This window comes from Poecilia reticulata, linkage group LG18 (assembly GCF_000633615.1).
Source record: "Poecilia reticulata strain Guanapo linkage group LG18, Guppy_female_1.0+MT, whole genome shotgun sequence".
In the NCBI taxonomy this organism is placed as follows: Eukaryota; Metazoa; Chordata; class Actinopteri; order Cyprinodontiformes; family Poeciliidae; genus Poecilia; species Poecilia reticulata.
This window is the reverse complement of record NC_024348.1, coordinates 9225656-9241089: the sequence shown is the minus strand read 5'-3', so window position 1 is coordinate 9241089 and position 15434 is coordinate 9225656. Positions and strand designations below refer to the sequence as shown.

Here is a 15434-nt window from a genome sequence, read left to right as displayed (position 1 = left end):
AAAACTACATTACTAAGATTGACACTGACGCTACATTAGTTCCTGCACGATGGCTGCCTGTGCTTTTTTTTCCCCAACCAGAAATATTTCCAAATATCTGATCGGTCTTCATTCAGCCAGCTAACTGACCGTCCTCAGCAACAGATGGGGGCAACACCCCATTAATCCACACTTTGTACAGCTACAGACAACTTCAATCGTTGTGCCACGTTTTCTTGCATCTCATTAGAAGAACCTTAAATCATAGGAATATTAAGACATGACATATTTGTGGTTCTAAAAACCGGAGCCTCTTAAAACCTTGGTATACCTTCACACACTTAACCACCTAATACAAGTTTCATTACTTCCAAATAAAAGCTACTGCTCAATGATGCCTTAAATGTGCTACACATGAATATGCTCGCTCAGGCATTGAACTTAGAACATACAAGTTCCATACAAATACAGCCAACCTGTGACACAGTTGCATGTATGAGAGCCAAAACCAAAACCTTTCTCATGTTTATATTTTTTTACAGTTACACTGTCTCGCCTCACCAATACAATTGTTTGCGTGTTTTCTAGCTCAAATCTTTTGTTCTCCAACCTTCTGAATCTTGTCATATTACAATTTGTACTGATAAGACACAGACTGTTTCCCCAAGTTGGAGACATGCTCCTTCCTCCTTCCCAGAGAAGATAGTTTTTGGGGGGTTTTATTTATTCCAGGACACAAAAAAAAAAAAAGAGACATGTGAGATTTTAGAGTTAGTGCTTAGGAAGAAATTATGGATCTGTGCATCTGGCTTTCAATGGGTTTCTGTTCTCCTCATTCACGAAGGCCAATGTGGCAATATAGGTGATGGTGAAAGGGGAGGGGGACGGTTTAAATCGCCGCTGCTTAGCAGGGGGCCACAGGCCCTGCTGACAGGTCCCTTGACACCGTGACACCTGCGTAAGCCGTGCTGACAGAAGGTGATATATCCTATTTATCACTATGGGCTCTTTCACTTGCGAGCGAGCGAGAACGACTGTCACTCAAGCCGAATCTGGGCCCAGACATACAACGCTCCCCTCTACATTTATCATCAGCCCTGGTAAAGATGTAGAAAGCCTTAAAATAGTAATTCATCTTGCATTGCAGCAGCATAATATCACACTGATTCACAAAAAACATTTCCTCCAGGTGTCTGTCGCAACTTCGGCTGTTTCGAATGTTTTCATTATTGTCTTGACCGTATAACTGATAAAGATGAACAAAGACCTTTCTTTGTTAATTTCTTGTTCATGATATGAGAATGCCTTTCCACGCACATTAAGGTTCAAAATGTTCCCTGTTTTTCTCTAGTGAATATGCTGCTGCAATAAGAGACTGTACCCATCTTTGGCAGATTGGGTGCCACAAATACGGAAAAAATGTTACTTTCACATAAATACAACACAAATTACCGGGCTATACTTCAGAAATGGTAAAGGAAAGAAAACTTAGCATTCATGTCAGACAGATGTGCTCATCTTCGTTAATTGGAAAGTGGATGCAAGCAATTAGCAAGAAAACTGCAGCAAATCTTTAATTCCATTTTGATAACATTCCACTGCAATAAGATTTTCATTTACTTTTACCAGATAAGGTGTCAGTACATGTGAAAGGTGCCGTTCGCACATTAACAAATTTTCTGAAAACAAGGCTTAAAGGAGCTCCATTGCCAAAACAAAGCAACCTTTTCTTCTTGATAGAACATAAAAGCGACATATGAACTCTACTGAAATACAGGACCAAACAATAAAAGTAAATGAGCGAATCAAACGATATTTGGCCCCATTTTCCCGGAGACTCGTGCAGTTTTGATGAGCGGCAGTGTCACAGCAAACGCAGCGCCATTATTTTGCCCATTAGTCCCCCAAAAACAACAAGCCTTACGTTTGATCCGCGTTGTGATCCCGCTCCTCGACACAGAACTAGTCCCCGGGGTCGCGCAGCAACCGAGCTAAGTGATGTTCTCATTTAGTTGATTCTGGCTCCCAGAGTCGATGCGAGGGGACAGCGACGGGAGGAAACAACAAGGCTAGCATGGCGCATCATAAACCTTGGGAGCCTTGTAAAAGTCAATTTGCTGTACAAACTCCTCGGAACAACTGCCTCGACAAACAAGTCCCGCTATACCGGTGATTGATGGGGCCTCAGGAAAGGCAAATCTGCAAATATGAATCGGCTTTATCCTTGGCGAGCCCTATCTAATGTGATCTCTGCCGAGTATGAAATGAAATTCCACTTTGGATGACATCAAATTGAAAGAAGCGGCGAGAAGAAGGTGGCATCCTCGACACTGCCACTTACAATCAGCAGCATGGAGAGCGATTTAAGGTGGCACGCGGCTTAAATTTCTCGTCTTTTACGCTTTTATTGCGCACCCTTTCCTCGCTCCTTCTTTTTTTCCCCACTCTGCCGTTCGCCACCTTTTCGTGACAAGTGCCGAGGCTTCTTCAGGTTCTTCAATCATGAGTATTTATTTGCATGTGAAGACAGCCTATCTCACTGGCCTGCGTATGCGGTGAGGAGAGAGTTAAGGAAGAGGGAAGTGGGGGGGGGGGGAGCAGAACGAAGCAACAATTTACACGCTTTCCCTTATAGGTGAAACAAATAAAGCTCTGTATTAAAATATTATGCAGAGTAATATTCCAGACACTATAGCAACCCGCTATAGCAATCTTCCAGCGTTTTTCTCCCCACTTCTCAGTCTCCACCATTTCTGCCTGCGTATCAGGTATGTCTAATCCGCAGATTAGTAATTGCCTCGGAGCAAATGCATTCAAATCACCAAACAAAATTATACGAGGAAAACGCTGCCCGCTGCAATTTCATGAGTATTACTGTGCTCTCTTACTCCTTCCATTTTCCCCATTCGGAACATAAACAACAAAAAAGCCCGAGCGGCCACAGATTGAATTAGGGCCCTAATAGATCCAAAACAATTTTGATAACGTTAGCCACAGTCAGCAGCAGCAAGGACAAGCGCTAATAATAATGTGGCAATAAACAAACCAGCTTACCGCAAACTGCTTCTCTCTCTCTCTCTTCTACTAAACGCAAGATTTCCAGAGTGGTATTTTTTTTTTCACATTTAGAGCACTGTCCTGAATTTCAAAAACAAAAGTGTGTTTCTTGTTATGATCATTGTGTTGTTAAAGGACGGTAACTGTCTCTGTGACCAAATCCTGAAAAGCTTTTGAAACCAGAGGTAATGTCTTCATTAAGCTGTAAGGTCACGCTTGCTAGCGAGTTAACTAGTATCGAGGTACACTGAAGATTTAAAAGCATAGGGGTTTTCACCAGTCGCATGGACAAAGATTAAGTCTGACTTATTTTTACTTTCACTTAAAATAAAATAATAAAGAAAAAAAAAACTCATTCAGATGATTGAGGAGATTTATAGTCACACAAAACTCTCTGCAAAGCAGCTGACTGCAGGCTAGCAACCTGAGCAGGTAGCCTGACTAATTATTCTGGTAATAGCATCTAGAAATGCTTTACTCTATAAATATAGACTTAATAGATATTTACTATCACTTTTATTTACTGCCAAGCAGTTGGTACACCAACAAAGTAGACAGCTCAACTTATATCAGTTTTTACATTTCTGTTTAGCGTTGCATATCTTTAGGAAAACATAAGTCAATAATATTAACCTCAGAGTACCCAAATTTTCTAGTCTTCTCTTCCTTTTTACATCATTATGATGATCGACCAGACTTCTTCCATCTGGCAACTATTGTTTGCTATCAGAGAGGGAACGCAAAGGTGGCATTATACATTATGTAGTATTATTTTTGCTTATCTGTTCCAAATTAGAATGGTATTTTCACTAGAGGTTTTTATTTTGTGGTTTAGCTCAATGGCTAGTGCTTATCCGATTCTATTAGTGGCTTTTTTTTCCTAAGGTGTTTAGGCAGCTACATTTCTCAGGTTGAAACAAATGAGGTCGTAGGCAAAGCGCAACGTTTCCATATTGGTTTCCTGCTCCGCCTGCAACCTCCAGGGCAATCACATCCTATGTTTTGGCTACAAACGCCACCTCAATGACCTCCATTTGCATGGTGATCTTATTTGTCCTGTACAAGTGTGGTCAGGAGGAGCGGGGGAGGGCGGGGGAGGTTGAGTGAAGGTACGCCCTTTTTTGCAAATGAGTTGATTTTTAGCCGGAGAAAGTGGCAGTAACAGCTGGCCAGAGGACCTAAAGGCGGGGATGGGGGGTGGGTGTTGCGGTGAAGTGTGAGCAAAATCCGGTTGTTTTCTGCCTCGACCCGGAGGCAAGAAAAGCAGGTTTAAGTCTGTGGACGGGGCCTCGGTCCGCACCAAAGGGGCGACACTGCAGGAAGCACAGAGTACAAGCTTCTGTGGCTCACTGCTGATTAAGAGTGATCCACCTGGGCACAAATGGTGCTTTGAGGTGCAATGATAAAACACAAAACTGATGGGCTTTGCTAATTCAATGGCTAAGTGATTTCATTTCTCTATGCATTACGGTTGGACTGCATTATTTCCTGGCACTAGTCAGAACAGAAACTACTGCCAAAAGTAATAAAGTTAAGTGCTCTGTTAAGAGAAAACACCACTCACCAAGCCTTTGGACGCAGCAAGTTGAAACGCAGGCATGTAAGGATATGGATTGGAGAGAGATGTGGGGTAGGCAAGCCACAAAAAGAAAAAAATGAATATGAATAATAGTAGGAACTGTACTGATTAGTGTGCAATCAGTAAAAAAAAGGTTAAAAATGATATTGGCCTTAGTGGAAACCCTCACCAGCAGCTGGGTGACGCTCCAGCATCCTCCTCACATTTAGCTTGGCTTAATGACTGTTTAAATGTCTGATGGGCTTAAAAGAAAAGGTTCGGTTCACTGATAAACTTCCTCAGTTGCTTGGTTACCTGCCCGTGCAGGTTGCCTCTGTAGTTATTGTAAGATTAGGTGGGCGAGGGAGGGAAAAAAAAAAAGACGGAACCCGATACCTCCGAGATTACAGTTAGTGTTTCAGGCTTATTTTCCGTCTTCCTGTCCTTTCTATCTTTTCCACCCAAACGTTGAGTCCCTGGTGAAACAGTGGGGGCCATTCTCTCCACCGCTAACAGGGCTGTCTTTCTTGCGCCTGTCTCTATCTCTTCCTACGCACACGTTGAAGAATATTCTCTATCACCGCTTCTTCAATATAGCTAAATGCTTCAAACATGGATCACGTTCAAATGTTTAAACATGTAAGTCTTTTATTTTTTTTATATCAAATCAGAACGAGGCTCAGGCTAATTCCAAAGAAGAAAATCTTTCTATCATACGTTTTGCGCAGTTTAAACTTTAAGGTCCTTAGAATTCAAAATCCGGTGTAATCGGCACCTCTCTGTTTTTATCACTGACCCTACCCCACTTGTTGCTTCTCGTTGATAGTCAGCTGGCTAAGGACTTCTGATTGTTGCTATTTTTAAGACACCTGGCATGTCTTTTAACCTATCCCAGAGAACATAACTAAAGATTTAATATCCCCTGGTGCTACTTTAAGCCTATAAGCAGCTCAGACTCAAAATGAAGTACACTTTACTGTGAGGCGAGTTAAAATCTATTTAGCAAAGTGTTATAGATGATTTCCGAGCTGTTATAATCAAGGGGTTACATTAAGACACACCTGTCCTTGCACGCTTTATTATGTCTTTAGTATAAATGACTCTTGCAGGACAACAGGACATATTTTGGAGCAGGATGACCACTTTGTGTTTTGATCTAATAAAAGAGGTGGCTGTTAAATGCTGTAATTGGAGCACATGAACAAACACCTTCTCTTCAGTTAGCTCCCATTTGCCGCCCCTAAACCGTGGCCACCCGTTCACCGCAGAAGAACATACCAAGAGTCAGTATTCAGTTTAAATATATTGCTTCCCATCGCACATTAAATGTCAGACCAGCAGTTTCACATTGTGGAGACGGATGACGTTTCCTTGAAGATCACTACGGGCTCTATGTATCTGGGTGTTGCAAGCTGAGTTCAGACGCTGTATTCCAACAAATCCAGAGTCCATAAAGGCTCCCCGCAGCTTTAATGTCGAGAATAAATATATAAATATATGCACGGGCATAGTGACACACAATACATGCTGCTGCCGAAGCAGCAAATAGAGTGCCCTTTTAATTATGCAGGAGACATCCGAAAGCAACAGCACTCCTCACACTCTGGGAAGCAGTTCAGTGAATACACCATATTAGAGGCTGTAACAGACAGAGGCAGGAGGAGAAAGGGAGAGAGGGGAGAGCCATAAAAAGGGACTGAAATGATTCAAGAGGAGGAACAGTGTAAGGAAGAAGGGAGGGGAGAAAAGTTATAGAGAGATGATAGTGAAGATTAAAAAAAGAATCTACAGCCAGATTTTAAAAAAAGCAAGGCAAGAGAGTACCATTGTAAGGGGTGTGATGTGGAGAAAACGACACAAAAGTGAAGAAAAAAAATAGGCAGGGACACAAAGATGTTCTATGCACATCTAGAATAGAGTTAGAGGAGGAAAGTCTGCATTAAATATATAAAAAATTGAACAAAGCAGAGAAAAGGAAAAAGGAAAAGAGAGAATGACAAAAGGGGCACGTAACACTCCTGAATTCTAAGACTAGCACTGAAACCAAGAAAAAGAAAAAAAAAATCAATAATTCATTAGAGCATAATGTACAAGGATATTGTTCTTTTTCCCAAGAAATGAAAATCAACTTGTTTCATCTGGTGTTAACTTTATTTCTCCTCCGTTTTTGCACCTAACGGTGAAAAATTGCCCAAGGAATGTGGAGAGACTGTGTTCAAAACCGGCTCACTTTTTTTTTCTTTTTTTTTTTTTTTTTTGGTAAGACCAAAAGACTAGAAATTTTTAAAGAGTGGGGAAGTAAGGAGGGAAATTATACCCTGAAGAAAGGTGGTAAGATAAACCTGAGACAGGAAAAGAAACAGGAGGTACACATGCAAAAAGAAGATAAAAGACTGCGAGACACTGAGGTGCACAACGGTGATATGAAATCTGTTCCCTCTGCTTGGTCAGTGAATTGATGCAGACCTCACAGCAAAGAGGAATTTTAATGTGATATCCTGGCTAGCTGTTCCTACACAGAGTAAACCTGACTCAACCCGATGCAAAAGTGCTTTACAGATACATGCAGGCTATAGCTACCAACTTTCTATTTTCTCCTGTATTCACAAGGAAGAAAAAGAAGCCTTGTCACACACTGAGGGCAGGTCAGGGCTCGACATGGTTACGGAAGGGAGGGGGTGTTGCTGTCCCCCTACCACGCTTCTCTTTGGGATAGAATAACTGCAAACCAAGTCCTTATGTGAGCTGTCCACAACACTCAGACACATATTTCTCAAGGTGAATAGTAGTGACGCCCCTGTCAGGAAAGGCGGCTTGGACACATGCTGTGATGAAAGCAAAAAAAGTTGGACATGTTGGGCCAAAGTGAAACAGTATCCCCAACCCGATCTTATCTAATCCTCCTTAGATCTCTTTCCTTTCAATATTACATGTGAATGGCACTCCAAACCAAAACAGATCAATACCACTAACTTGACACACATTAGCTACATAAAGGCAACAAGACTACTGAGACTAGCACTGTCAGGAAGCATTATGGCAGAGAGAACTCTAAGAGAAAGAAGCAGAAGACATTTAGGAGTGGTGGAGGGAAACAAAGAAACACTGAGATGCGTCTTCTTACCTGTTTGTTGTACTTGTTGATGGTTTGAGTGCTGTAGTCAGAGCAGTGGTCAGATCCAAGGGAAATGTTATCTCCGGTGCCAACAAAGGTGTTGGCAGGGGGCAGGTCCTGAACTGCCTGGTGCTTTTTTCCAGCTGTCGGTGACTGAGGGTGAAGCTGGACAGTTGGGAGCGGTGAACTGGACTTGTAGTGCCGAGCCAGGTCTGGACTTCCCGGCCCACCGTTGACTGAACGGTAGCGTCCCATGCCGGGGCTGTCTGACAGCTTCTCATTGACGCCGTCGTAGCGTTGCCCATTAGGTTTGGAGGCCTCTACTGTGACAATACTACTATAGAGAGGCTGTTTGGACTTTTGTTTCTTTTTGTCTTTCTTGGGCTTCTTGGATTTGTCGTGCTGCTGTGGTGTAAAAAAGTCCTCGTGATCTTTCTTTCCTGCCTCGTAGCCATTCTTGTTCTTTGGGTGGCAATAACGGGCCATGACAACAACGAGAATGATGAGAATGACAGTCATGATGCCCGAAACTACTCCAATTACAATGCTTAATCGTTGTTTGCTGAGGTCATAGTTGGGGTCACCAGCAATATTGGTGTTCAGGGAGGTACTCAGGCTCTTAGCCACCTGTGCCTCCACAATTGTGGAATTGGAAAGTGTCTCATTAACATACACGTGAACCAGGGTGGTGGTGCTCTGTGAAGGCTGACCACTGTCATTCACTTGGACCACAAGTCTGTGGAGACCATAGTGTTTTGGTTCCAGCTTTGCCATCAATGAGATCACCCCTGTGCCCCCATCAATCTCAAACAGCTTGAAGGGGTTGCCCCCAATGATGCTGTAGTTCAGGTCTGCGTTGATGCCAGTGTCCGTATCTGTGGCTATGACAGTTCTGACAACTGTCCTGATGTTACTGGAGGGGGGTAGGAGGGTGTAGGAGCTGTTTATTGGGAAGGTGACTGTTGGTGCATTGTCGTTTTCATCCATGACGAAGAGTGAGACTGTGGCTGTGGCGGATCTGGGTGGATCACCACCATCCACAGCTTTGACACGGAATGTGTATGTAGTTTTTTGCTCCCGGTCAAAGGAGAGGGTGGAAAAAATAGTCCCAGTTTCATTCTCAATGGAAAAGATCTCCTCCTCCTCCTCAATGAAAAGGCCCATCTCTGCATTTTGGCCTTTATCAGCATCGATTACTGTGACCATACCAACAGGGCTGTTGGGGTCAAGATTCTCTTTGACATAGAAGGTGAACACATCCTGCATGAACTTTGGATCGTTGTCATTTTTATCCCCCACAAGGACAACCACAGTAGCAGAACCCTGAAGCGTGTTTATGCCCTTATCTTTAGCTATCACTTTAAATTCATAGCGCTCTGTTTGCTCTCTATCCAAGATGGTGTTTACTCGGATGTCTCCACTGTCTGCATCAATAGAGAAAATCCCATTTACAGATGAATCGAGGGAATATGCTATTTCAGCATTTTTCCCACTGTCAGCATCAACAGCTTTTACTGTTGTCACCCTCTCGCCAGGGGCATTGCTTTCAGGGAAGGATACCTCAACTACATTCTGGCTGAAGATGGGAGGATTGTCGTTAGTGTCACCCACTTTGACGATAAGAGAGTTATTACTTGCCAGACTAGGGCTTCCAGAGTCCACAGCCACTATTACCACATTGTATTCCTGTGTGGCCTCATAGTCCAGTGGTGCAGACGTGTGGAGAAAATACTTTTTTTTATTCTGTTCACCTTCCATCTCACTGGCTGGTTTGAGTTGAAAGGGAACATCTCCCACGACTGTGCAGGTTACTACGCCATTCTCTCCTTGGTCTCTGTCTGACACCTGAACCAAAGCAATGGGTGCGTCCACCATCACGTCCTCAGCTACGTTCGCCACTCCGTCTTTTAGGAAAATGCGCCCAATTTTTCGGATTTCAATCGCTGGGACGTTGTCGTTCTCGTCCTTGATATTCAGCACCACTGTTGCCTTATCCATTTTGGGCGGCTGGCCTCGGTCACGAGCCATTACTGTGAACCTCAGTTGGCTAACTTCTTCACGGTCAATGCGGTGCAACACACTTAGCCAGCCAGTGCTCTCATCCAACCTCAGCAGCCTTCTCACAGACTCTGTGGCCGCCCCAAACACATATTCAATTTGACCATTAACCCCAACGTCTGCATCAGCTGCTTTAAGCTGGAGTATCGGCGCACCAGGGGAGCTGTTTTCCGGCAGGTCAGCTTCATACACGTTCTTCTCGAACCGCGGGTTGTTGTCATTTACATCAGTGATCATTACTCTCAGGATGGCCTGAGAGGAACGTGGGGGATCTCCTCCGTCCCTAACCCGCAAGGAGAGCTCATAAGAGTCTCTCTGTTCTCTGTCAAGGGCCCCTTTAATGATGAGTTGGGGTTGCTTCTCTCCATCAATAGTGTCAGCAACTTGCAGTTCAAACACACTGCTCCTGCTCGCGCCCTCCTCAAATCTTCTTTTTCCAGAGTAGGAATCCCCAGAAGATCCCAAACGCCTCGAGTTTTCCCCATTGTCCTGAATTAGCTCATATCGCTCTATTCCGTTCCTGCCAAAATCTCTGTCTGTGGCTGTGGTCAGCAGATAAAGGGTTCCAATGGGTCTGTTCTCCTCCACAGACAGTGTCAGGACAGGCGAGGGGAAAGACGGAGTGTTGTCATTTATATCTAATATGGTGACTTTCCCCTCAAAGAGGTCGACCCAGCTCTGAGCCGGTCCAATCACGGACACCTCGAAATCTATGAAACACTCGTTCTCGTCAAATATCATTTGGCACTGCTGTAATTTCTCGCGGTCTATCCGCCTCTCGTTGGTGGTGAGCTCACCTGTTATGTTGTCTATTTTGAAAAACTCCGAGCCGGACTCCAGGGTGAACGTCACCTCGCCGGACCCGGCCACAATGCCCAGGTCGCCTGCTACGTTGCCAACTCTGACATCGGCAGGTCCCTCCTCCGCCAAGCGGTACCGGAGCACTTGCTTACTCGCAGCGGGCTGATGCACGAGCTGCAATATGAGCATGCAATAGTACAAACAGTCCACTGCTGCAGTAGTCCCCATTGTTCAGTCCTGCAAAGATGTCCTCGGGAAAATGTTTTAAAAGGGGGGGAAAAAAAAAAGTCCCGAAATTGATGTTAATTGACAGTCTGCGTATAAAAAGGCAATCTCGTTCTCATTAGGAGCGCAGTCTTTTTTTCTTTAGGATGCGTGAGACTTCATCCTCTCGTTTCTGCTGCAGTGGAAAGCAGCAAGTGCACGCATGGGAGGAAGGGGGGTGGTGGTGGGGGGGGGCTCTTTCCTTCTACCTTAATTTATTTATTCTGGGGAGGAAAAAAATATATATATATATATAGAGAGAGAGACTGTCTTTACGGGGGGAGACTCCGTGCGCTCCGGACTGTGCCGAAGTGCAATAGTCCCGAGCATCAGCGGAAAGTGAATGCAGTCCGGTTCGCTCACGCTTTTTTTTTTTTTCTTTTTTTTTACTCACAGTTTGTAGAATCTTCTCTCTCTCTTTTCTTTTTTGATGACGAGGAGGGCTGGGAGAGGGGAGAGCTGAACTCTTCCTCCGTCTGTCCTGATGTTAAGTCCACATATATCAGAGGCGCGTAAAAAGGAGATGCCCGCGCAGGTTGCAAACTCATCCCACTGTGCAGGGTTGAGCGCGGAGCTCGTCACCTCTCCTTTATGTCTTGAAGGTAATATGCAGCAGATTACCTGTCTGGCTTCTTTATTCTGCCTCCTTCCTTGCTTCCTTCCTTCCTTCCTCCCCTCCAAGTCACTCGCAACAAGCAGAATACTATCACTCTCTCACTCCTCCTTTTCCTCCTCCTCGTCTTCTTTAACGAACCAACTCCAGTCCGCAAAAATAAAAAATAGATATAAAAAAAAACAAAAAAACAACAGAAAAATCAGGGCTGACTTCAAAAGGGAAAAAAAACAAACAAACAAACAATAAAGCAGGCAAAGTGAAAAAGTGTATATCCGACGCAGCGTTTAGGTTGAACTCCTTCCTCTCAGACGTTCTGCGTGTTCAGCGTGGACTCTCCCACTCACCCTTTCTCTCTCCCTCACCTGCAGACGCGCCGCATGTGTTGGCAGCCCCTATCTGCAGCACTGTGAGAGGGATTCACAAATGATATTGCAGTCCCTTTCTCTCTCTCTCTCCCTCTCTCTCTCTTCCCCCCTCTTCTGCCTCTCCCTCTTTACCTCTCTCTCTCTTTGCTGGCAGTGCACGTAAACAGGGTCGAAGTTGGTCTTAAACGTCGGGGTCAGACTATGTTTGACCCAAAAAGAAAATGTGTATTAATTATATTCGGTTTTTCCTAGCCATCCCTCCCCCCCCCACACACACACACTTGGAATCACTGGAGATGTGCTTACTTCGTTTTACATTGAGCGATATGACGCAACGTGACTTAAACGTAACATTTCTAATCACATTACACTAATAACGCACGTGTACACGATTGTTAATGTTCCATATAGAAAGCACTGCAAGGTGTAAAGACGACTTTTGCACATTCCAAAGATGTATATTAAATAAATAAATGAAAAAAATTGGCAACAGAAAAGCCCCTCTCAGCAGCAGCAGGACAGACAGCGCTGCGCTTCCCCCGGTGGCTACTAGGAATATAAGCCCAGAAATGCGTGTGGTCGCCGGCGGCTGCATGTCTCTTCCCCCTCCACCCGTCTTGCATGCGTGATGCTCAGTCCACTCAGCAATCAGGAATCCGACACAGTGGACGCACATCACATGAATTCACTTGCATACAGTGGAAAATGACGTTAAAGTCTTTCTTCCGTGTCTGCGGCGCAAACCCACTTCCCTGCGATGCAGATATGCGTGTCCTGTACAATTCATGTTACAATAATTTTGCCCACCATACAAACCCCACAGCCCCCCTTTTCTTTCTTTTAAGATAAAACTATTCAGGTGGAGTCATCACTTTTAACAGCAACCGTGCAGATTTTTTCTGTGCAGCTGCAAGTGGAGCGATTGCGAAATAAATAAATAAATGAATAAAAAACCGAGATGTCTCTGCGTCTTACTGTGCGTTGAGGACATCCTCAACTTTTCAATCGGGCAAAAAAAAAAAAAAAGAGTCTCCCTTTCTCCTGTAAGAAGCACCGCGCAAGTGCTGTGTGTTTGTGTGTGTGTGTGTGTGTGAAATTATACACAGAGCGAGTGTAATGAGTGAGTGAGTGAAGGAATGAGGAGTAGTAACGTAGGGAGAGGAGGAGGAAAGGGGAGAGAGCAGGGAGTCTGTCTCAGCAGCTGCACCTTTCAACTGACGGCAGAATTCCAACAGTGTCTTTATCCTTGCTGACGGGCGCCCTCTATTGACCAAATATAGATAAAAAAAAATACAAGCATGGTTTTGGGAGTAGTCTGGGTGGAATCCATCTGCTTGCACTGGCTGAGGCTTGCACCTGTTACCCTTTCTCAAAGATGAAAATGTCCTTTTTGTACATCAACAACAAAAGACATACATACGTATACAAAAAGTTCAGTTTTGTCTTGCCAGTTCTTAGAATGTGTGCTGTTGATGTTAACTTTGATGTTTTGGTCTACGTCGCGTTGGGTTAGTTTTAAGTCAATTATTTGGTCAACAGATCAACAGATATAAAAGGTTCTTTGGTATTCTGAAAAAATGAAAGATGCAAGTATAGTCACAGGGCAATCCCATATAGAGGAAGGGTGTAGATTAGTGGGAGACTGCAGTATCTCGGCAGAATCAGTCAATTCAGCCAAACTGCCTTCACTCACTAAAGACAGACATAACTCCTTAAAGATTCACAAACAAGAGCGAAAGCCTCGCGAAGGATGAACGCATTCGCCACTCACGTTCACGGACATCAGCCTTTAGGCGGTCATTGTCTGCAAAAGGTTTCACAGAGAAAGATGCATTTATGGTCATTTGATGAAGTGCACATGACCCTTGACAAGCAAGATCATCTACACTTTTAAAAACATTCTGTTCTTTACGGTTTTGAAATTGAATTCTTTGAAATGACATCTCCGTTTCTGTGCGCTCAAGTCCATTATTCAGCATAGCACAAGGACTTTGAAAGGTTCAGTTGAAATGAACCGTGAGACTTAGAGATGGTAAGTGTTTTGGTGACAGAAAAAATATATATATATGCAACCTTACCAAATTGCTACCCAGCTACTCTTGGAAATCTCATTTATGCAACCAGTGGAAGCCAAACTGCATCAAACGGCTACACACAAGAAATGATAACTGCGTACCCCGAGGCTGTTGGGATATGCTGAAACAAAGTGGAAATGAGCATGTAGGTAATTCTGAGGCAGCATTTACAGTCAGGACCATGAAGATCAAGGCTTGAAATCTTTGCTGAAAGTCATTATCGTAGTCGTGGGTAACTTGCTCTCAAGTGGGTGAGTGGTCGGAAATGATGGGAGGGAAAGCACTCGCTGCTGTTTTTACACAGACCTCATCAATGACAATGAGGTGTTTTGAAACGAGAGGTCCAAAATAATTGTCAAAAAAAAAGCAAAAAAAAAAAAAAACAGTCATACTCCTACGCCTTGTGGAGGTACACTGATTAAAATGAGTTATGATCAGAGCATAGTTGTTCTATTTTATATGCTGTTTTGTTGTTTTTCTTTACTCCCTAAAACATGCTTTTTTTTCCCTGAATAAATGTCTAACATCCAATGCAAATCCCAGGTCATGGCTGACATCCAGTATGACTCCAAGCTCATCTTAAAAGGTTTGCGTCTTTTTTCTCTTTTTTTTTTTTGCTTATTTTGCTTGTTCCCCCTGTGGACAGTCTGGAAGCATTAATGAAATGTGGGAAGAGAAAATGAAAAACTGAGATGATTGCACGGTCTGCTGAATTAATGCTTCCCATTTCATAAACACAACACAAGCAGGGGGATGTCTGCCTGTCCTTATTTACATTTTACACTGGTTAATGCTTATTGTACTGCTGTGACACTGCGCGCAATAGATTTGCAATTATGTTGGCTGTCAACATGAAATTACACCTTTGTTGTCCAGCGATGTGAGGACGGTTGGGATTCAAATGATTGGCTGCATTGCCGAACCACAAAAAAAATCCCAGAAAAAAACATACACCTTATTGTCATTACAAACTTAACCCGTTGATTTGACACAGTTTTAGAGCCATTTTAATGCAAAACCATGTTGCTGTGCTGCTTGCATGCAGCAAATGTGTTCCTACGGTTTGTCTTTATATGCAAATTTCAATTTGGAAGTACCTTAATGTGACCTGAAAGGTAGCTCATTCAAAGGCAAAGTGCTACGCTAATTAACATCTGTTAAGATGTTGAACCAGAGCAATCTTTGGACTAAGAAGCGGCCAAGTAAGACTTGCAACGTGTGACGACGAGCTATGTTTATCTGTTGGAAAATTGTATCTTCCTGAAGTGACATTTCAAGGGGTCAAATTGTGAAGCCGGACTTTTTTTGTTTTTATGTTGTCGCTGGTAAATGCAGCATTTCTACAACAGCTAAAGGCAGCAGTTACTTGAATGTGCTGTTAAACAACGATATGTGCCTGGAAAATTCATAACGCCACCTCTTTAAACCACCAACATAGCCAGCTTCATCCATTTAATGAAGCTGATTAGTGTGAGCACTTCTGCTACCTTATGACTGGAAGTTTGCAGATCGCTCAAGTGCGAATAAAGACAAATATATATATATA

The 15434-nt window shown here is 43.6% G+C and overlaps 1 protein-coding gene across 6 annotated transcripts in view; it reads right to left on the bottom strand.

The window, feature by feature from the left end:
* pcdh7b (protocadherin 7b) overlaps positions 1–11881 on the bottom strand; it is a 129121-nt gene extending 117240 nt beyond the window's left edge. For 4 of the 6 annotated variants that reach the window (XM_008435474.2, XM_008435476.2, XM_008435475.2 and 1 more), the window contains exon 1: positions 7719–11881. In XM_008435474.2, the coding sequence (XP_008433696.1) occupies positions 7719–10796 (3078 nt within the window). In that variant the 5' untranslated portion in view covers positions 10797–11881. The remainder of the gene's footprint in view (positions 1–7718) is intronic. The other 2 variants (XM_008435472.2, XM_008435473.2) reach the window with 1 other exon arrangement.
* Between the last annotated feature and the right edge of the window lie 3553 nt (positions 11882–15434).